Raw genomic sequence first — 21,320 nt, 5'->3', positions numbered from 1 at the left:
TCCCCAAGCTGGCTGTGCAGCAGTGCTCAGGAGCCACTGTGCTGCTGGAGGCTGCAGGCTGCACGGTGCTTGCACAAAGAATCCACCAGCAGCAAACGGAGAGAGGAAGCCTGGCTTTTTGAGGCCATTAATGAACCCACAGCACTTTCTGAAAGAGTCCCCGTGCTCACTGCGAAGCTCTGGCCCCGCTCCAGCCACAGTAATTACATTCTGCCTCTAAGATCCCCCCTGAATTTGTGATCAGGACGGGAGAGAGCAGGGCAAGGATGAGGGAACACCAAGTGGGTGCGGGGGGGTGGCGGGGTTGTTGGGGGGGGGAGGTTGTGGATGGGGGGAGGTTCGGGGATGCGGGGTGGGGGGGTGGGGAGGATACTGGGCGAGGGGTTGGGATGCTGAGAGCTGAGAGGATGCCGTCCCTTCTCCTTGTCCCCGAAGCTCCCTGCCCTGAGCCCCGCTCCGCCCTTTACCCCACAGCTCAGGATGCTCCATAGGGATAAATCCTCCTGGAAAGAGACACGGGACCCCAACCCGGGGGGGGATATGGCACTGTCCCCCACAGCCACCCCTGCTCAGCATGCGGAGCCGTGCCTCCAGTGACAGGTTGATGCAAGATGACTTATATAAGGCGCGTGGAACCCGAGTCAGCAGTAATGAGACGCTGGTGAAATCTTGCACCGATCTGTGTCAGCCCCCTAATCGCCGGCGACAGCTGGGCTCTGCGGCTGCTTGGGGATGATAATATTAATGTCAGGAAGCATCAAGAGAAGGATGTGCCTTTCAAAGGGGGGATTACACTCCTCGTGGAAGAAAAGGAAACAGCCCTCAGCTTTGCTGCTGGATCCCGGGGGTTGGCAGGAGATGGGGGGGGGAGGATCCGGGGTTTGCACCAGCGGTGTGTGTGTGCATGGGCAGGGTGAGCGGAGAGGTGGGGTGAGCACTGCTGCACGTGCAGTGCTGTGCATTCCACTGCCTGCTACTGATTCACCTTGCGTCCCATCCCCTGCTCCTGCCCCATCCTGCATCTCCCCCCCCCCCGCCTTCCCAGGGCTCAGAACCAAACACAGGTGCAGCACGGATGCTCCCTTTGTAGCTCAAGCTGCTCTTCTCCCCCCTCTCTGGGTGCTGCTGCCAATCCAGAATTTATTAGCATGCAATCTGCTCTCATCTGGGACACTGCTGAGGGGGAGCTGACAAGCGAGTGCAAACAAACAAACACACCAACTACAAAGCAAAGGAGCAGGGATGCTGTGGATCCTGACAGGAGCAGCTCTGAAAGATCCCAATTTTCTGGAGGCTTGACATGGATTCCCCTTAGGAGCTGCTTTGGGGCTGGGTGTGCTCAGACACAGCAGCCACATCTCAGCTCGGAGCAGCTGGGGCTGATGAGATGGGGGTTAATTAAGGGGAGGGGGCTGCAATAGGGCTCTGCTGGGTAGGCATGGCGCGGCATTTTTGTCATGCAGGGGGAAAAGCTCTTATTTTGTTCTTCTTCTGGATTAAGCAGAAGCGCTGTGCTGTGCAGGTTGCAATGCAATGGTGTGCAGGTTGCAACGGTGTGCAGGTTGCAACGCAATGGTGTGCAGGCTGCAATGCCGTGCAAGTTGCAATGCAATGCTGTGCTGGGGCAATGGTGTGCAGGTTGCAATGCAGTGCTGTGCTGGTTGCAACGCAATGCTGTGCAGGTGCAATGCAGCTTGCGACCTGCCCAGAAGTTCTTACTGCTAATCCATCCCCCCTTGGCAACTTTAAGCTTTGCTTTTTGCTGCTTGCATGTGAAGTCTGCGTGCAATGCATGCTCCTGTATTTGGGCAGCAGACAGAGCTGCTTGGACAGGCTGAGAGCATGGTGCTGGGGTGGGTAGGAAGCAGGAATGGAGCAGCTGGAGCAGGACTGAGGCAATAGGAGGGAAAGTCCCCATGGGAGGGATTTAGGGATCAATAACCAAGAAAGCAAAGAGTGCAGCGACCCTGGAATTTGCTGACAGGAGCAAACTGGGGAAGCAGTGAGACCAAAGGAGCAAAGGTCATAAAGTGCAGAAGGGGCCGGAGATGGTGGCTGATGGGGCTTTGGGGGATGGGAAATGGGCGATGGCTGCAATAATGTGCGTGAGGTTGCAGTGGGGTGAGCTGCAGGAGCACCGTGCTAATGGGGCAAAAAGCAATCAGGGGCTTTGGTAATGGGGCTGAAGGCGGAAGGGGTGCTGACCTGCGGGTGCTGTGTGCTCTCTCAGCCCCGCGATGCTCTGCGACAGCATGGAGCCAAAGGAGATCATTGGGGTGGGACGAAGCATTTGTTCAACCTGGTGATCACATGGGGCTGTGTGATGCAGGGGGTGCTGGCACAAGGAGGTGAGCACCTCGTGGTTGGGATCCTCCCTGGGCACCCCTATCCTTGTGTGCAGTGAGAGGGGCTCTGTGCAAAGCCTCCAGCGTGGGTCTGAGTGCAGACGTGGGGGTGAGAGGAGGATGGGCAGCTCAGAAAGCATTGCACAGCAGCAGAGCCAAAGAAGCTGCGTTAATTCAAAGCAGAACAGAGTCTGGGGTGCTCAGAACTCGTGGAAAAGTGGATCTGTGGCTCAGTGATGGGCTCTAACTCAGTTAGCTCTGATGCTGGTGCACAGACTCAACTTCATTTTAAACCTCTTCCCAGCAGATGCTCTGCTGTGCAGCACAGGTGGTGTTTGTGCTGCTCCCCGGTTTGCCCAGTGCTGGGTGTGGGACGTGGCACAGTGTGCTGGGGGATGAAATGAGCACTGAGGTCATGAAGACAGCTGAGGGTTGGGGTTGCATTGCATTCCAATGCATTGCTTTGCACTGGGTGAAGGTTAGGGTTGCATTGCAGTCTGTTGCATTGCAGTCTGTTGCATTGCTTTGCACTGGGTGAAAGTTAGGGTAGCATTGCAGCCTGTTGCATTGCAGAGTGTGGCATTGTTTTGCACTGGGTGAAGGTTAGGGTTGCACTGCATTCCACTGCATTGCTTTGCACTGCATTAGGGTTAGAACTGCACTGCATCTGTTGCATTGCTTTGCTTTGCACTGCGTGAGGGTTGGGGCTGCATTCCATTGCACTGCTTTGGATTGCACTGAATTGCATTGCATTGCATTGCACAGGGGCGACCTCTGCCCCTGTGCACAAAGCTGAGGCAGCCACAGGTTTTAATTAAAATTAACCGCTGGACGCAATTATTCAGCCATCAGGTAGCAGCCCTGCAGAAGGGCATGGAATTAAGACCTGACCGTTTCTCCCTCCCTTACGATGCTCAAGGCCTGCCTGGGGGCACAGAGCCCCCCCAGGGGTCCCCTCACCCCCCTGCCCTTCCCGCAGTGCTGCAGTTCCCACCGCTGCCCGCCCCAATGCTGGGATGCATCCCTCAATCCCAGCGCTTCCATCAGCCCAACTCCTCATTAAGCTGCTCACCCCCACTGCAGTAATTACTCCTATTTATAACTGCCTGCCCTCGCAGAGCCCCTGGCTGCCCCCCTTTCCCCCCCCCTGCTGCTCTCACTGACACAGAGCTATTTTTACCCCTTTCCTCCCAGAGATGCTCCTCTCCCAATTCCAGGCGTGGGATTTTGGGCAGCTCTGTTGTCGCCATCACCCCTAGGGCCACTGTCACAGCCCCTCTGTGTCCCCATGGATGGGGCAGTGACACGCAGGGGGGGTTGGGGAGACCTGCCCAGGTGTGTTTCCCAACGATGGGAGGAAATAGAGCCGCCCTTTGTTTTGCTACCTGCAGCTTTGGATGGAAGTGCTGCTCTGAGCTCTGCCTTAATGCCTCTCAGTTCCATTCCTCTGTGAGTTCAGCTCTGCCGCTCCCCGTGTCTGCAGTAAGTGTGTGTGAAAGGGTTTGTGGGTGGGTCAGGTTTGTGCAAATCCTCTGCCAGCAGGACAGGTGTGGGAGGAAAAGGGACATCGTTGATCCCCTCCAACATCAATCCCGCATGGCTTTCTGCTCATGAGAGCCTTCACCATCCCTCCCCATAGGACCACCAGCATCCCTATGGGGTAACCAGCATCCCTCCCCATAGGATCACATGCATCCCTCCCTATATGACCACCAGAAACCCTATAGGATCCCAGGATCCTTCCCATGAGAGCACCAGCACACCTATGGTGTCACCAGCATCCCTCCCGTAAAACCACCAGCATCCCTATGGAGTAACCAGCATAAATCCCCATAGAACCACCAGTATCCCACCCCATAGGGCTGCCAGCATCCCCATAGGACCACCAGCATCCCTGCCCTGCATGCAGCAGTGCCTGCAGGCTGCCAGCTGCCACGCACAGGGATTTTTGGCCACGGGTGCTACCTGTGACCCCTCACCACGCTGCTCACCCCCCTCTCCCCGTCCCCACGTGGTGCAGTGGCAGAGCTGCACATTACTCATTCCCACAGCACGTCGAAGCCATCTGGATGGCGTTGGCCCTTCTGCCACACGGCGGAGGATTGTTAACACAAAGCATATGCTTTGTTTGAAATTAATAATAATTTGAGGCTCTCACCAGCTGCTGGTAATTGGCTCCCCTTTCGCTGCGATAACCGAGAGCACCGGGGTGGAAATGCAGCCACTTCCCAGCTCCTGTTCTAATGAGATCGGTGCACGCCCCTGGGAAAGGTGGGCCTTGTGCAGGGGACAGTGTGACACAGGTGGGACGTGGCTTTCCACAAGCAGCTCCATGCATCCCAGCTGCAGGGTCTTCTGTGCATCCCGTGCTCCAAGCATCAGGGTCACCAGGCAACGCCATGCAGCAGCAGGGTGGGCTCAGCAAGAAAGGGGCTTTGCAAAAAGGCATTGCACCTGCACAGCGTTGCACCTGCACAGCGTTGCACCTGCACAGCGTTGCACCTGCACAGTGTTGCACCTGCACAGCATTGCATCTGCACAGCACCGTGCCTGCATTGCACTGCACCTGCACAGCGTTGTAATTGCATCGCACTACACTTGCACGGAAGGAGAGGGAGAGAAAGCAGCTCTGGGATCTGGCCCTGCTGCTCACAGAGTCCATAGGGCTGTGCTCTCAGTGTTTGCCCACATCCCACCGAAATCCCACGGGATCGATGAGGGTCGGCTGGGTGCAGCGCCCCGAGGCCGTGGGATCGATGAGGAGTGAAGGAAATGCGGCCGAGGACGGGCGGTTTTACAGCTTCCTCCCCAAGAACGGCCGTGCTTTATGGACTGCTGGTAATTGCCAATTAATTGCGCTGCAGCCAAGGGCAGGAAAGCAGCCCGCATCCTCCATTCTGGGTAGGCAGGTGAGAACAACCTCCTTTTTCCCAACCTTTTCTCCATGCAACCCCTCCAGTGATCTCTCAAGCCACCAAAAAGTGCTTAAACCCCCCCAAAACAGTCTGCAAAACCCACCTGGCCCTTTGCCCTCCCCCCCACACACACCTTGCCATCCCTTTTCTATTTCTCATCACAAGGATGTGCTCATGAGACAGCGGACAGAACCCAGACCCCTCCATTAAGCAATTTTTATGAATGAAGGGCTCTGCCCTGCCCTACCCAGGGGCTGATTGACATAAATCCCAGCACTGATTAGGAGTTTGTCAATTAGCACCTCTAATGCTGCCCCATAATTGAATTAGGGACTCCACGGCGCGACGCTAATGCAGTTTGCAGCTGCACTGTGGCGCCTGGGATTCGAGCAGTGCTGCAGAGAGAGAGCAGCCCTAATGTGGGGAGATGGCCATGGGGAGAGCTGGGGGGGCATGGGGTGGGGGTGGGTTGGCGTTGGGTTGGATTGGGTTGGGGTTTTGGTTCAGTTGGGCTTGGGGTGGGTTGGAGTTGGGTTGGTGTTGGGGTTGGGTTGGAGTTGGGTTGGAGTTGGGGTTGGGTTGGGGTTGGGGTTGGAGTTGGAATGGAGTTGGGGTTGGGGTTGGTTTGGGGTTGGGGTTGGGGTTGAGGTTGGAGTTGGAGTTGGGATGAAGTTGGGGTTGGGGTTGGGTTGGGGTTGGAGTTAGGTTGGGGTTGGGTTGGGATGGAGTTTCAATGGGATTGGTGTTGGGGTTGGGTTGGCTTGGGCTTGGGGTAGGGTTGGGATTGGGTTGGAGTTGGGTTGAGTTGAGTTGGGGTTGGGGTAGGGTTGGGGTTCAGTTGGAGTTGGGTTGAGTTGAGTTGGGGTTGGGGTTGGGTTGGAGTTGGGTTGAGTTGAGTTGAGTTGGGGTTGGGGTTGGGTTGGAGTTGGGTTGAGTTGAGTTGGGGTTGGGTTGGGGTTTGGATTTCAGTTGGTTGGGTTGGGGTTGGAGTTGGGTTGGGATTGGGATGGGGTTTTGGTTGGCTTGGGGTTGGGTTGGGGTTTGGGTTTGAGTTTTGATTTGAACTATTTGGATTTGGGTTTGTGTTTGGCTTTGGCACTGAGTTCTGATTTGTGTTCTTTAGGTTTGAGTTTCGATTTCAGTTGAGTCTGGATTTGGATTTAGGTTCGTCTTCGGGTTTGGATTTGAGTTGGGATTTGAGTTTTGATTTGGATTTGGGTTCTTTGGGTTTGGATTTGAGTTTGGGTTTGTGTTATTTTTTATTTGGGTTTGAGCTTTGATTTGAGATACTTAGGTCTGGATTTGGGTTTGGGTTTGGGTTTGAGTTTGGGTTTGAGTTTGGCTTTGGATTTAGGTTTGGCTTTGGGTTTGAAGTTGAGTCGTGATTTGTATTTGGCTTTGGATGTGGCTTTGCGTCATTTGGATTTGGATTTGAGTTTAGGTTTGGATATGGGCTGGAGTCATTTGGGTCTGGGTTTGGCTTTGGATTTGGGCTTGCATTTATATTTGGGTTTGGATTTGGATTTGGCTTTGGGTTTTGGTTATTTGGGTTTGACTTTTTGGATTCGGGTTTGAGTTTGCCCTCCCCTTTGGGGCAGGGCATTGCTGGAGGCAGCAACCCTTAAATCTCTGACCAAATCTCTGTTGTGATTAGCTGTGCTCCTAAATGATTTATAATCAGCATAACACAATAAGGACAACGACTCCCTAATCAGATTACACCTCTCCATTTGTCTGGGGCTTTGTGCTCTAATCTCTTCCCCCCTCTCTCTGCCATCGATTTGTGTTTTCTCATCTCATGCTCAACACACTCCCATGCTGGGCACTGCAAAGGGGTTTTCCAGCCTTTGCATCCCACTTTTCTGGGCTTTCCATCCCAGCTCACATCTCATTTTCCACCCAAAAAAGGGAACGAGGAACCTTTTGAGGTGGGAATCCAACCACCCAGTGCTCAACCCCTGTGCAAAGTGATTAGCAGCTCCCTCATTAGCCCAGCGCAGTGCAAATCCCATTACACCCATAGGATATCAGAGCCCAAAGGTGTTACCACTCCTTCACTTAACGAAGAAAAATCACGGCCGGAGGCAACGCAACGGGATTGCAGCGGGGAGGAGAGGACTGTGTTAACACCCATTAATAATAAATAACCGCCATAATGAGCTCTAATTAATTTGGTCACACGTTAGAGATCGTTTCCTTCTTTTTTAAACTTGTAGGATTTTCTGTGCTCGAGCATCCCTGCGCCCTGGCTGTTCCCAGCCCCTTCCATTCAACGTGTGATAGATGGATTGATACGCAGCTTTAATCAGTGTAATATATAAAGCACTTAATTTGCCTTATTAAAAGTCTGCACTTTGGATTTTCAGGCTTCAGGAAATTAACTCAAGCACCTAACCATTTATTTGATTGAGAGAGAGCATAAATAATTCATGGCTTTTGCTTTGCCTTGGGTGGAAGAGCTGTGGGGTGATAGGGAACGTTCCCCAGCACTGGGACACGGCAGCTCTGCTTGGGGACCAACTTGTATGGTGTGCAACGTGCATCCCTGCAGTGTGCACAGCCTGCAAGCCGGCCCTTGTGGTGTGCAATGTGCAACGCCAGAGCTGTGCACTGCTGCACTACGGCGTGGGGCATGAGTGCTTGAGGCTGTGCATTGCCAGCTGGTCCTTATGGTGCGGGATGCGCATCCCTGGGATGTTCAACACCGCCCAGCTCTTAGAGTGAGGGATGTGCATCCCTGGGATGTGCATCAGCATCCAGCCCTCACGGTGTGAGGTGTGCATCCCTGGGATGTTCAACACTGCCCAGCTCTTAGAGTGAGGGATGTGCATCCCTGGGATGTGCCTCAGCATCTAGCCCTTATGGTGTGGGGTGTGCATCCCTGGGATGTGCATCAGCATCCAGCCCTTATGGTGTGAGGTGTGCATCCCTGGGATGTGCCTCAGCATCCAGCCCTTATGGTGTGAGGTGTGCATCCCTGGGATGTGCATCAGCATCCAGTCCTCATGGTGTGGGATTTGCATCCCTGGGATGTTCAACACCGCCCAGCTCTTAGAGTGAGGGATGTGCATCCCTGGGATGTGCCTCAGCACCCAGCCCTTACAGTAAGGGCTGTGCATCCCTGGGATGTTCACCACCACTCAGCTCTTAGAATGAGGGATGTGCACCCCTGCGATGCACATCAGCACCCAGCCCTTACAGTGTGGGATGTGCATCCCTGCGACGTTCACCACCACCCAGCTCTTTGATGGACGCGCACCCCTGGCTCCGTGCTTCCTTACTGCACCTCCATGGTGTGGGGCACCCTTTGGGTCCACGCTCAGCCGGGCTCTGGGGCGCACCGTGCCCCGCTCCGAGTCCGGCGGTGCCGAGCCCACAGCCGGGCGCGCAGTGCCCTCCAGCGGCCGCAGCTGTCCAGATGTGCACCGCTGGCGATGGGGCCGAGCTCCGCTCCCCGCGTTCTCTCACTACTTGTTCCTCTTCTTGGCCAACTGAAAGACCACGTTGTCGTACTCGGTGTCCCCGAGCCACTCCTTGCCCTGCCGCAGCGGGACGGCTCTCTTGGGCACGGCGTAGTCGTCCCGCTGTGGGTTGTAGGGATATTTGTGCCCTGAAGGCTCCTCGGGGGCCGCCTGCAGCCTCCACGCTTCGCCCTTCACCTCCTGGGGCTCATCGTAGACAGTGTGGGTGCACACACCCTCAGGCTCATCGTAGATGTGCTCCGGTTTAGCGCGGGGACGAGGCAACGGAGGATGCCCACTTGCCTCTTGTATGCTGTCATACAGCGGATCCGGAACATCAGCGGGACCCTGGAGGATGCTCCCGAATTTTCCAACCATCAGCGACTTGGCGATGGTATCAAAGGGAACGGCGTACTCCAATTCATCCACAGCATCCTTCCTCACGCCCTTCTCCGGAGCTTTGGGCACGGCCGAGGGGGCGGTGTGGATCAGAGGGCCGCAGGGCTCGGTGTAGATGCTCTTAGCACGGTGCTCCTCGTGCTCCTGAGCCCGCTCGGGGAGCTGGGTTGCTTGGCGTGGCCGTGTGCCCTCGTCCCCAGGGCCGCCCCGTTCCTGTTGCACGGCGATGGCCGATTCGATCACCTGGAAGATCTCGTTGCCTTGTCTGGTCTCAAACTCAAAGTTCCCTTCGCCGGAGGCGCAACGCCGGCCGGCCTCAAAGGAGAAGGTCACCTGGAGGAGGGGAACTGCATCATCTCTCCAGAAAAAGGGAGAGCTGGAGCTTGGGGACGTGGATGGTGGGCATGGTGGGGATGGGTTGGTTGGATTTGGTGATCTCAGTGGTCTTTTCCAACCTCAGTGATTCTGTGGGGATGCTGGTGATGGGTCAACAGTTGGATGTGATGATCCTAGAGGTTTTTTCCAACCGTAACGACCCTATGGGCACGGTGGGGATGGGTCAACATTTGGCTTGATGACCTTAATGGTCTTTTCCAATCTTAACGACCCTATGGGCACGGTGGGGATGGGTCAGCAGTTGGCTTGATGACCTTAATGGTCTTTTCCAACCTTAATGACCGTATGGGCACAGAGAGGATGGGTCAGCAGTTGGCTTGATGACCTTAATGGTCTTTTCCAACATCAACGGCTCTATGAGCATGGTGGGGACAGGATGACAGTTAGACTTGATGACCCCGGGGGTCTTTTCCAAGCCCAACGATTTTACAATCCTATGATTTCCAGTCCTCCCCCCACCACGATCCCACCCTTTGAGCATCCCCAAACCTTGTCCCTCCCGAAGCGCCGCAGGAAGCGGTAGGGCCAGCTGTAAAGGACATCCCTGCTCTGCACATCCCGCAGCTCCAAGGCTTCCTCTCCCGCCCGCAGCACGAAGCGGCCCCGCAGGCGGCAGCGCTCCGACGACTCGGTGGCCCTCAGCATCACCTCGAAGTCGTGCTCCAAGCCTGGGGACGTGAGGAGGAGGAGGGAGTGTTTGCACCGTGCTGCGGCTCTCAGCCCCGGAGGGGAAGCGGGGTCCGGCTGATAAAGGCGAAAGCCGCAATGAAACCCAGCCCAGCCTAACCGCAGCGCAGGAAAAGCGCTCAGAGGCCATTTCTGCAAGTTGTGCTGCCTGCAGGATGCTGCTCACCCACAAACACGGCCCCCTCCCCACACCCAGACACTCGCCTTTGTGGGAGCTGTACAGGGAATTTTCAGCCATGGAGAATTCGCTGTTGGAGCTCAGCTCTCTGTCCTTCCCCGCTGCTTCTTCCTCCTGGCTCCTCTGCAAAGAAAGAGTAAAGGCTGAGCCATGGCTCCCACGCTGCTGTTATCCCACCCATCTATACCCCAAAGGGACCCAGCAGACCTCACAACCCGGTTATCCCATCCATCCATGTCCCAATTTGCCCCACAGCCCAGTTACCCCATCCATAGCCTGCATGGATCCATCTCCCATACCTTACTTATCCCATCCATCCATCCCCTAAATGGACTCAGCATCCCCATGCCAAGGTTATCCCACCCATCCATACCCCAGATTGATCCATCCATTCCTCAAATAGACTCACCCATACCCCAAACGGATCCATCCATCCCCCAAATGGACCCAGCATCCCCCATGCCAAGGTTATCCCACCCATCCATACCCCAAATTGATCCATCCATTCCTCAAATGGACCCAACCATCCCCCAGATGAACCCAGCATCCCCATACCAAGGTTATCCCACCCATCCATCCCCCAGATGGACCCATCACCCCCAATACCCCAATTATCCCACCCATCCATGCCCACATCCCCCAGCTCTCACCGGGAACGCCAGCTGGCACAGCCTCCTCACCCAGCCCTCCACCTCTCCGCCCTCGGCCGCCAGCAGGTACCTCTTCTCGGTGGTCTCCAGCAGGAATGGGGCCGTGGCTTTGGGGCAGCCGGCCTCGCCGCCCGCCTCGGCCACGTGCACGCAGTCGCTCAGCTTCACCAGGCGCCGGCTGCTCTCGCCCTTCCGCGGTTTGTCGGCGCTTTCGAAGAGCTCCAGGCGGGCGGTGGAGCAGGGGGTTTCCCGGTACAGAACGCCCCAAAACTTTTTCCATTTCTGATGTGGCACGAAGCAGCAAAAGGAGAGGGGGAGGCAGGGTTAGCAGCGCCGCTTTCAACCTTCCAGGGAATTTCATCCCCGCGAGTTACAGTTTTCAATTGGGGCAAAATGCTCCGTGATCCGGGCAGCGGCTCACCCCCAAAATGCCCACGTGGCCCCTGGGGGACCGGGCAGGATGGGGAAAGCATCTCCAAGCCCAAGCACAGCATAAGGGGAACTGAAGGCTGCTCAGCGTCACCCAGCCTGGGGGGGGGATGTGGGGAAACCATCCCCCTGCCCATGGAAACCCCTTACCCATGGCACCCCCTAACCTATGGCATCCCCCTGCCCATGGAAACCCCTTATCCATGGCACCCCCTAACCTATGGCATCCTCCTGCCCATGGAAACCCCTTATCCATGGCACCCCCTAACCTATGGCATCCCCCTGCCCATGGAAACCCCTTATCCATGGCACCCCCTAACCTATGGCATCCTCCTGCCCATGGAAACCCCTTATCCATGGCACCCCCTAACCTATGGCATCCTCCTGCCCATGGAAACTCCCTGCCCATTGCATCCCTCTTCTCATTGCATCCCCCTGCCCATGGCATCCCCTTACTCTTGGCATCCACTTATCCATGGCATTCCCCTGCCCACTGCACCCCTATTCTCATTCCAACCCCCTACCCCCCTACCCATGGCATCCCCCTGCAATCCATGCCCCCCAAAGTGCTTCCAGCTCCCCATTTACTCCCCCGTTCCTAAAACCATCACCTTCAGAGCAAACCCTGACTCACACCCTCTTAGCAGGCAGAGAAGTTTGTTGCATTTTGCATGGGAGGTGTGCAGCCCCAGAGGAAGTTTTGCACCAAAACTCACCTCCCGCAGGGCTCCAAGGGGAACCTGTGGGGCCCAAATTGCTGCACCTTTTGTTAGGGCCAAGCTCCAAACCCACCCCATTTGCTCTGCAGCCCCCACATCCTGCTGGGTGCTCATCCTCCCCACCCAGCGTGGTGAATGACTCCTTCCTCCTTGCACAAGAGCAGCAGCCGCCGTCACTGAACCGCAGCACTCTCTGAAGCAACCGTGCATGGGGGTTGCATCACTTTGTGCCTAATCCCATCCCACTGTGCCGAGCTGCAGAGGTGCTCTGCTAGCACTGCATCTCTTCACGCTGCATCCCAGCACCGAATCCTCCAGCTGAAGGATGCTCAGGGTGCTGCACCCTCACCGTCACTGCTTACAGCCCCCCTGCTGCCCCCCAGAGCCCCAGCAGGAAGCCCCCCATGCTGCACCCTCACCTTGCCGAAGGTCTGCTGCAGCTGCAGGTGCAGCACGCCCTGTTTCACCACCGCCTCCTCCATCCTGCAGCCCAGAGCATCCATCTGCGCTGCTCCTCTGTCACTCAGTGTCCCCACTGCCCCGTCTGCACCGACACCACGTGATGTGTGGTTGGGTGCTGCTGTTTCCTCCCCATGCTCCGCTTCCTGCCTTCGTGCTCTTACCATAAAGGGCAGCCGGGTGCGCAGCTGCACGCGGGGCCCTGAGAAGCTGCTGGGGTGGGAATGGGGGACCTGAAAAATGGGGGGTGTGATGGGGTTTGGGTGGGTGGGAGCACGTGGTTCATCTGCAGCGTGGTGCTGCTGCTCATCCTGCGCCGCACGCCACCCGGGTGCATGGCGTGGAGGTGGGCATGGGTGGGGGGGGGGGAAGGAGGGGTGTCTGTAGTATTGCTGCTCACGGTGCATGCGGGAAATGCAGCCCTACGTGCATGGGCAGCACTGCATCTGTCAGCGCATGCAGGGAATGAAGCCCTCTGGGTGTGCAGGAGGTGCAGCATGCCGAGAATGCATCCCTTGGTGCATGCAAAGCGTAGCATCTGCTGGTGCATGAAGAGCATTACAGACCTTGTTGCATGCAGGGGATGCGTTCTTCAGTGCAGGCAAAGCACCTCGTTAGTTAGTGCACGTAGGAAGCATGGGTGCATGCATTGCACCTCAGCGCTCAGTGCATGCACGGGATTCTCTGGCGCTTGCAGGGAATGCATCCTAGGTGCATGAAAAGCACTGCATCCCTTGCTGCATGCAGAGGATCGCCCGACGCGTGCGGGAAATGCGTGCACTGGTGCACACGGAGCACTGCAGCCCTTCAGCGCATGCAGGTTTTGCACCCCCCGGTCCCGCGCTGCCCAGCAGCTCCGTGCGCTCCTCAGCCCTTCGCGGTTTCACCCTCGGGCCACGCGGGGGCAGCACCCCATGCACAGAACTTCCGCGGGGACGGAAAGAACGGGGCCGGGTGGCGCCCACCAAAAACCCGCTCCGTGCTTTGCGGAGGAATTTGGGGGCGGCGGGGGCACGGCGAGCACGGGAGAGGCACGCGGGGACGAAAAAGGTGCGCGGCCCCTTTAAGAGCGATGTCAACAAAGCGCGCTCCTCCCTCCGCGGCGCCGCCGGCGTCGTGACGTCACTCGGCCGCAGCGGGCGCCGTGCTGTTCCCGTTGCGCTCCGCGGGACGGAGGGGGGGCTGAGGCGGGTGGGCGTGGCCTGAGCGAGTGGGTGTGTTCAAGGGGACGGCAGTGGTCATGTGGGTGGGCGTGGCCAAAGTGGTGGGCTTGGTCAATATAGTAAGTTGTAACGGTCGTGGGCGTGGTCAAATGGAGTGGGCGTGGTCAAATGTGTGGGCGGGAACAGCGCAGGCGCGGAAAGGCGGGAGGGCGCGACGCGCATGCGCAGTGAGGCGGCGGCGCTGGTGGCTGAGGAAGGGGTGGGGGGGGCGGAGGCGGGCGCGTGCCGGGCCCGGCGGAGGCGGAGGGAGCGGAGCATGAATGGAGCAAAATGGCGGATCATGTGCAGGTGAGGGGGGGCCGCGGGCGGCCGGGGGGCTCGGGGAGGCTCCTCTCAGCCTTTCCGGGCCATCGGGAGGCTCCGAGGACGGGCTCCGGGCCGGCTGCGGCCTAGCGCGGCCTGCTCTGGGCGGGCGGCGGTGAGGCTCGGTAGGCCGCGGCTGGGCCTGGGGCTGAGGGATGCGGCGGGGCCTCAGGGTCCCGAACGGCCGGGGCGGTGCCGCGGGGCGGAGCTCCTGCAGCTCGGCCCGGCTCCTGCAGCGCGGCTCCTGCTCGATGCCCGCCGCCCGGCCTCGCCGCTGCCGGGCCCGCCTTATCCCTACGACAGAAGTGGAGCGGATCTGCCCTGTGTGAGCCCGGGGATGGCCGCGTTGTTCGGTTGCCGCGCAGCCGGTTTGCTGAAGAAAGGCCGCGTTTGGGTGCCGTGCCGTTAAAAGGCCGTTGAGCTGAGCGCTGCGGGAACCTGCTGCTGTCGTGGTTTGAAATCCTGCCTCCTCGCTTTGCTTTTCTTTGTTAAATATTGCGTTCAGCAAGTGGGAGTTATGCCCCGTACATCACTGGAGGTGTTTGAGGCCAGGTTGGATGGGGCCCTGCACAGCCTGGGCTGGTATTAAATGTGGAGGTTGGTGGCCCTGCATGTGGCAGGGGGTTGGGGATTCGTGATCCTTGAGGTCCCTTCCAGCCCTGGCCATTCTGTGATTTTCTGAGTTACAGGTGGCCAAACGGGGTCGCGATGGCCGCGTTCGGCTCCATTGAGTTAAAGTTTAACGGCTGCAATGTGGGAGATGCTCCACTCGGGGGACTGGTTTGCAAATAGGGTTGGGGCAGCTGCAGCGCGGTGTGGTTCCTGCAGGGCAAACAGAGCTGGAGGAGTCGCTCAGCGTTACAGCTGTGTGTGCTTTGCACGCTGCTGATGGTCTGTTTCTTCTCTCTGCTCCAGGTGCAGCATCCGGGGAGCCTCTCGTAGTTCCTTTCGGCACAGAGGTTCCCTTCAAAACTGACTCTGAATGTGTTGTGCCTGCAGGACGCGGTGCTTTGTGTGAATAGATTGAGTTTGGGGTGAGAGATATTTGCAGAGAGAGCAGTGAGGTGCTGGCACAGCTGCCCAGAGAGGCTGCGGATGCCCCGTCCATCCCTGGAGGTGTTCAAGGCCAGGTTGGATGTGGCCCTGGGCAGCCTGGGCTGCTATGAAATGTGGAGGTTGATGGCTTTGCATGTAGTGGAGGGATTGGAGTTTTATGATCCTTGAGGTCCCTTCCAACCCTGGCCATTCTGTGAGTGATCTTGCTGTCACCTCACGGCCCAGCCTGCTCAGCACTGTTGGGTTTGATGAACTTAATGCTCTCGTGCACCCTTAATGATTCTATGGCCTGAATGAAGTTGCACAGCTCCCACATCAAACGCAGCAGTCACTGAGTTATCCTGCAACGTGTGCTGCCAGTGCGGATAATAGGCAGAGCAGTTTCAGTGGCACATGCTGTGGGAGTTGGCCTTGTTTTAATAGGGGCTGGCACTGCCAATAAATGCTGGCTGCTGGGAGCTGTGCAGAGTTCCCAAGGTTTGTGAGAGCTTTGCTGGGGGTGTTGTGTGCTGGCAGGCTGGGGTTCAGTTGGACTTTTGGTAGCTGATGGGCGTTAGGTTTATGGTGCCTGGTGGGCACAGGGAACCGTCGCAGAGGTTATTTGCGGAGCAGTGAGAAGGAAGGTGAGCTTTTAGAGCCGGAGTGAGGGAGATATCACACCCTCAGAGGGCTTTAGAAACAGGAGGCGATGCAAACTGAGCTGCCATGCCGTGCAGCTGCAGCTGGGTGCCGTGCTCCTGCTGAGCAGCACTGCAGGAGGAGGCTGCTCAGTGTCTGCTGCGGTGATGCTGAGGCAGCAGGAGCGCAAATCAGGTGTTGTGGTGTGGCTGAAGGGCCCTGCGTTCTCCGTCAGCACGCTCACATTGCCTTCTGGATGCATATTGCTGATCCCAGGCTTGGAAGCATTGCCTCAACTTGTTCACAGAGCAAAGCAGGCCGGCTGCCTTTAGCTCTGTGGGCAAATACAGCCCTATTCCTCGGTCCCACAACACGTTGCAAGCAGATCTGTTCATCTTTGCTTTCTGCTTTCTTTATGCTTGGATGTTTTCTGTTGCCCTGAGATGGGGATGCGCTTCCTGAAAGCGAACGTCCCCGTGGGAGAATGTTTGCTGGTAATTAATTCTGTGGCTCTGAGCGTGGAGTGTTCTGTTTGTGTGGAGTTCTGACAAGTGATTGTACCACATAAAAGCCGTTGTCAGTTCTGTGTGAGTTACTCTCGCCTGCTCGTGGTAAGCTGGCTCTGAGCTGAGAGGAATGAGGTGCAAGAAGAGAGGTGCTGAGCTGGAACTCCTAGAAGAACATGGGATTTGGCATCTCAAAGCAAACTGCATCTTTTTGGGGGTTGGTTTGTTGTTGTTTTGCCTGTGTGTTACCTGACTGTGGGCTCGGTTTGGATGTTTGTGTGTCGGATCACCCGGCGGCGCTCTGTCTTGCAGCGGGTCGGCAGCAGGCAGGGGTTACCGCTTTCATCTCGAAGCCATTGCAGAGGAAACCTTGATTTGTGTTGGGATGGGCATCCTTTGGGTCTGTCCCCACGCGTGGCAGCGCTCTGCGGGGCACTGGGTGTGCTCAGAAGGGACAACAGGAGGGTTTGGAGGGCCCTCGCTTTGCTGGAGGGCTCCGTGCTCAGAAACCATCTCCCTGCCAGGGCTTCTTGAGGTGTTTTCCTCGGGTGGGTGCTTCCATCCCCAACAGGACCTTTGTTTTTCCCTTCTTTCCGTATTTTAGAAGACGTCATTTTGGCTCAAACACAAAATCTAATTTGGCTTTAGAAACCCACAGCCTTCAGCCTGCACCGCGTGGCTCCCATTTGCTCTCCCCGTAACCCTGCACCTGCTTGGCATAACAGAGGCCTGGCGCAGCGCGTTGCTGGGAATACTTTGTTTTAGCTCAAGGTTTTTACCTCCTGTGTCTGTCACCGCTCTCATTGAGGGCTTGTATTTATCTCAGAATAGCCCAAGGGAGTGCTGTGGGCCCAGGGAGGGCACAGGCTGCCTCCACTAAAAATAGAGCTGGCAGCAGTTCTGTTGCAAATTAGTTGGTTTTTTTTTTTTCTAACTACCCTGCTTGGATGCTCAGCAAAGTAACACAACCAGTGTTGGGTTGGGGCTGGAAAGCAGAGTAACTTTGTTATTGCTGCTAACACCTCCTTGTCCTCCATGCGTGCAGTGCAGCTGCTGCTGAGAAGCTCGCAGGGCTCAGGTCTGCTGGAACAGAGGTGAACTTACATTTTTACTACTTACAATTATGTTTTTGCTGGTAATTTTCTGCTTCTAGGCTGCGCTTTCAAGGAGACGTTTGCTGGTAGTAAGAATGCTCTGTGCTCTTCTGGTGGCGCAGCCGTGCGACTGAGTTGTAAGAATCTAAGAGTAACCACTGTAATCTGCGAGCTTACTCTTCTCATCCAGCTTTGGTGCATCCCCTGCACAGCCAGCAGCTCTGCATCCTCAGCCAGATGCAGCCAAACACGGCCAGCAGAGCGGTGCTGGGGGTCACGCAGAGCAGACAAGCAGCGCCCAGGGAGCACTGCTCACAGCCGTGCTCTGACCTGCTCCTGTTTGCCGTGTTCACACGGAGCAGGGCTGTCGTTTCTGCATCATCCACACGCTTTCCTTCAGCTCCTGTTGGAAAAGTCAGCGCCCTTGTAGCGCCAGCCATGCAGTGTTTGTGAAAGCACTGATTACAGGAGTGAGAGTCCAAGGACGTTGTGCTGGAAAATATTAATTCTGCTGTTTCTCTTTTAGCAGCAGATAATGTCTGTAGCTCAAACGGTGCACTGAAGGTGATCTGCAGTGCTTTTGCTGAGTTTGAGCAGCACTGGAGGAGCTTTAGAACTTCATATGGTGGAAAACACATCGAGCTCTCAGGCTTGCTTTGGTGCAGAGGGTTTCTGCTGCCTCCGGAGCCCTCAGCTCAGTGTGGCTGAGAGATGTTTGTGGAAGAGGTTCTGCTCTTTCTCCCTGCCTTCAGCACTGCGCTGCTCCCATGTGTGCTTTGTGCTTGCTGTTTCCTAATTTCCTGGTTGCTGCTCATTAGGAAACGGCCGACCTTTGCCAAGTGGGAAGCCTTCAGGTGCACAGGGAACATTCAGTCCTCAAAAAGAGAGGTGAAATCGGTGCGATTTCTGAAGCAGCACATTAACGTGGCACATAAATAAGAAGGTAGAGAGAGATGGCAGTGACTCATCCTCCCATACAAAGGTGTTGCTGCCTCTCAGCCTCCCGTTTTGTTCCCAAATGGAAGGAGCACCTGCGTGCTGCATTGGGCTGCTGTTCTCTTCGCTTGGGCCCTGCTGAGCCCTCCTGCTGGGTGAGAGCTTTCCCTGGGCAGCTGCTCTGAGACACAGGTTTGTATTGCAGCACCAGGGAGCTCTCGTTGCTGCTCCCCCGGTGTCAGTGGGGATCGGGGGTAGCTGTGTGCAGCCGCAGAGCTGTGCCTTCACTCTGCGTTCCTGGAGGGAGCAGAAATGCAGAGGTTGTTCTGATACTTCAGCCGTCAGCCCCTGAAGTGCAATTAGCTTTGGGGCTGCTCCCTCCTGATGTGCTCTGTGTCGTGTTTGCTCGCTTTTTCCTCTTGGTTCCTTCCCACACAGCTGAGCAAATCGCCGTCCTGCCGCAGCAAAACCTCGGTGGCACGGAGCAGCAGTGCTTATTTGCACCCAGCTAAAATATTGAAGGGTTTGTGCCGTGTCTCAGTGGTTTCTCCAGTTGCTGAAGGTATCAGTTCCTCATTTTTAAGCTCCGTGGGATAGAATCCATCCTTGTTTCTGGGTGCTTTGCTGTCAGTGCTAACTTACAGGGGACGTTAGTGCTGCTGTGGGGCTGCACAGTGAAATGGCAGGGCTGCACTGAAAGAAGTCCTCTTCAGCTCGACTTGAGGACCGTTCATCTTAAGGGAATAAATGAGAGCTCTTTATTGGTGCCCCGGGAGATGCCTGGAAGTGCTGCTGCAATAAATAACTTTTTGAGATATTCTGGAAGGGCATAAGTAAGTTTTCTTTCTTTTGTTAGCAGAATAAATGGAAATGGGCAATTCATAGTTGAGATTCCATTAATGGATGAGGGCGATGAGCCGCCAGACCTGGGTTTCACAGTGGTGAGCACTTAGGAGATGCATCGCCGTGCTCCTCGGCGGTTAAGAGTTGAATTGCTCCATCTAAGAACTTTTTATTCCTGGTTGAAACAACTGAAGTGACCTGAGCTGTTCTCTGAGCCTGAGTCGCTTCTGTCACCGCAGCCCTCTGACTGCTGCCACGATTTGGTAAAGCGCAGCGATTCCGAGCCCTGACCTCAACATCATCATCATCTTCCTCCCAGAGTGGGTAATGCCTGCAGCTTGGGGGTCCCACCCCCCCACACAGCCCAGCTGTGGCAGTGGGCTCGCAGGTCGCTGCTGCTGGTGCCTGCTGCACGCAGTGAGTGAGGAGCTGCAGGCTCATTGCCTGCCCTCCGCCGCCCAGGCACTCGTGGGGCCTCCCCTGATGGTGACGTATGGGGGAATCAGTTGGGGGATATGAGAGTGGGGGGCTGGGCTCGGGGTGCAAACAACGCGTTGAGCACGTCGAGGGATCTGTGGCTCAGGGACGCAGAAAGCAGGAGGAAGGAATGCCTTCCTTGAAACAACATGTCTGAGCCTTTACAGCCGCGCACATCCTTCAGGACGAAACCCAGGCAGCGGCAAAGCTTGGGTGGCTGTGGTGAAGCCTTTGTGATGTCTGTGAGGCTGCTGCTGGGGGCTCCCCGTGCCCGCTGCTCCATTTCTGCCTCTGCCATCTTGGGCATGCCAAGCACAGCCTGCCTTCCCTCCACTGCCTGAGATGAGAACTGTCAGCGTGCTGAAGTCAAACCCTATTGAACTGAACCTGCCTGGAGCTTATTGCAACCCCTGGATGTAAAGAGCGTTGCTTAAGCAACCGTGTAATATAGGATCAATTCCACAGCCAGCCCCCGGGGGCTCCTTCTTAGGTAGCTGTTGCATTCCTTGTAGTGTTTATCATTTTAAAGATGATCACACATTGTTTATCTTCACCGTGGGGAAAACCCGGCGCAGTGATGAGTTTTATTTGCAGCTCGTGGTATAAATAAGATTGATGGGTTGCTTTTCTTCTACGTTCTGAGCTTCAGAGCTGCTCTCAGCAGGCAGGCATCCGAGGCCAGGATCTCAGCAAGGGGCTGCTGTGTGCAGAGGACGACCCACAACCCAGCCCTCGTAGATATGGAAGATCCCTGATGTGGATCCTTCCCACGGATGGGGTTTGCATCAGATCCCCAGCTTTGTTGTGCTCAGGGTGAGAAGAGATGCAAAACCAACCCGAGAACTGCAAAACGAACCTTCCCAGCATTCAGAAACAGACAGGTGTCACAAACAGGTGAACGTAGGGAAAAGGGTCTTGGGTTGTAGGCAGCGACGTGACGAGGTGTCTGTCTGGAGGCTGGGTGAGAAGAGCTTGGAGATAGGGTGCAAATCTCCATTATTAGATGTTACTGCCAGGAAAAAGCATTGATACCGTTTGGGTTTTGACTTTTGGAGGGCAAAAAGTGTGTGTGTGTGTGTGTGTGTGTGTGCAGGAGGGGTCGAGTGATCGCTGAGCTCTGAGCTGAGGAGTCCCAGCAGAGCAGTCAGATGAGCACAGTTCAGGGTTCGTATAACTGCTCTGGGTTCACAGTTGAGCTAAATGCTGCTACTGGGAGCTGGCTGGGGTTCCAGCTTGTCATTTAGCCTCGGCACAGCATGAAGTGTGTGAGAGAACGTGGACTGAAGGGCTTGGGTTGCTGCAGGAGCTGTGGCTGTCCCAGCACACCGCCCAAATCCCAGGCTTGCAGTGCTGCTATGCCAAAGGCAGCAGGGGAGGTTTGGGAGCCCGGGGCTGCGTGTTGTGACTCAGCACTTCAACAACGACTCACTGCTTCTCCTTCCACTGCTGTCCCCGTGTCCCCAGCACCCTGTCCTGCATCCCAGCAGCCTGGGCCTGCTCCTGCTGCATGTCCTCAGACCAGAAGCTGGCCTTCTTCTCAGCCGCCCTGCAGAATCTTGCTTTGTAACTAATGTTTTCAGAGCCACTTGCTCTCAAAAGAGCAAAGAACACAGATGTTGGTCAGCC

The 21,320-nt window shown here is 56.3% G+C and overlaps 2 protein-coding genes across 3 annotated transcripts in view; one reads left to right on the top strand and one right to left on the bottom strand.

Moving 5' to 3' along the window:
• Window positions 1–7,540: 7,540 nt before the first annotated feature.
• DOK2 (docking protein 2) lies at window positions 7,541–12,872 on the bottom strand. 2 transcript variants are annotated; one of them, XM_010723096.4, is made up of 5 exons: window positions 12,599–12,872; window positions 11,032–11,313; window positions 10,408–10,504; window positions 10,006–10,184; window positions 7,541–9,453 (listed from the first exon to the last, which is right to left on the bottom strand). In XM_010723096.4, exons 1-5 carry the CDS (start codon window positions 12,803–12,805, stop codon window positions 8,728–8,730), a joined length of 1,491 nt encoding a protein of 496 aa, XP_010721398.3. In that variant the 5' UTR covers window positions 12,806–12,872; the 3' UTR covers window positions 7,541–8,727. The 2 variants fall into 2 exon arrangements, with proteins under 2 accessions (XP_010721398.3, XP_019478165.2); XM_019622620.3 differs by lacking the exon at window positions 12,599–12,872 and adding an exon at window positions 12,177–12,330.
• A 1,125-nt stretch (window positions 12,873–13,997) lies between these two features.
• The window catches only part of XPO7 (exportin 7), a 32,974-nt gene continuing 25,651 nt past the window's right edge, over window positions 13,998–21,320 (top strand). The window contains exon 1 of the mRNA XM_085242742.1: window positions 13,998–14,149. Coding sequence (XP_085098868.1) covers window positions 14,132–14,149 — 18 coding nt within the window. The 5' untranslated portion in view covers window positions 13,998–14,131. The remainder of the gene's footprint in view (window positions 14,150–21,320) is intronic.

Source organism: Meleagris gallopavo, chromosome 24 (genome assembly GCF_905368555.1).
Source record: "Meleagris gallopavo chromosome 24, MGAL_WU_HG_1.1, whole genome shotgun sequence".
NCBI classification, from domain to species: domain Eukaryota; kingdom Metazoa; phylum Chordata; class Aves; order Galliformes; family Phasianidae; genus Meleagris; species Meleagris gallopavo.
This window is presented reverse-complemented; position numbering and strand designations above follow the sequence as displayed.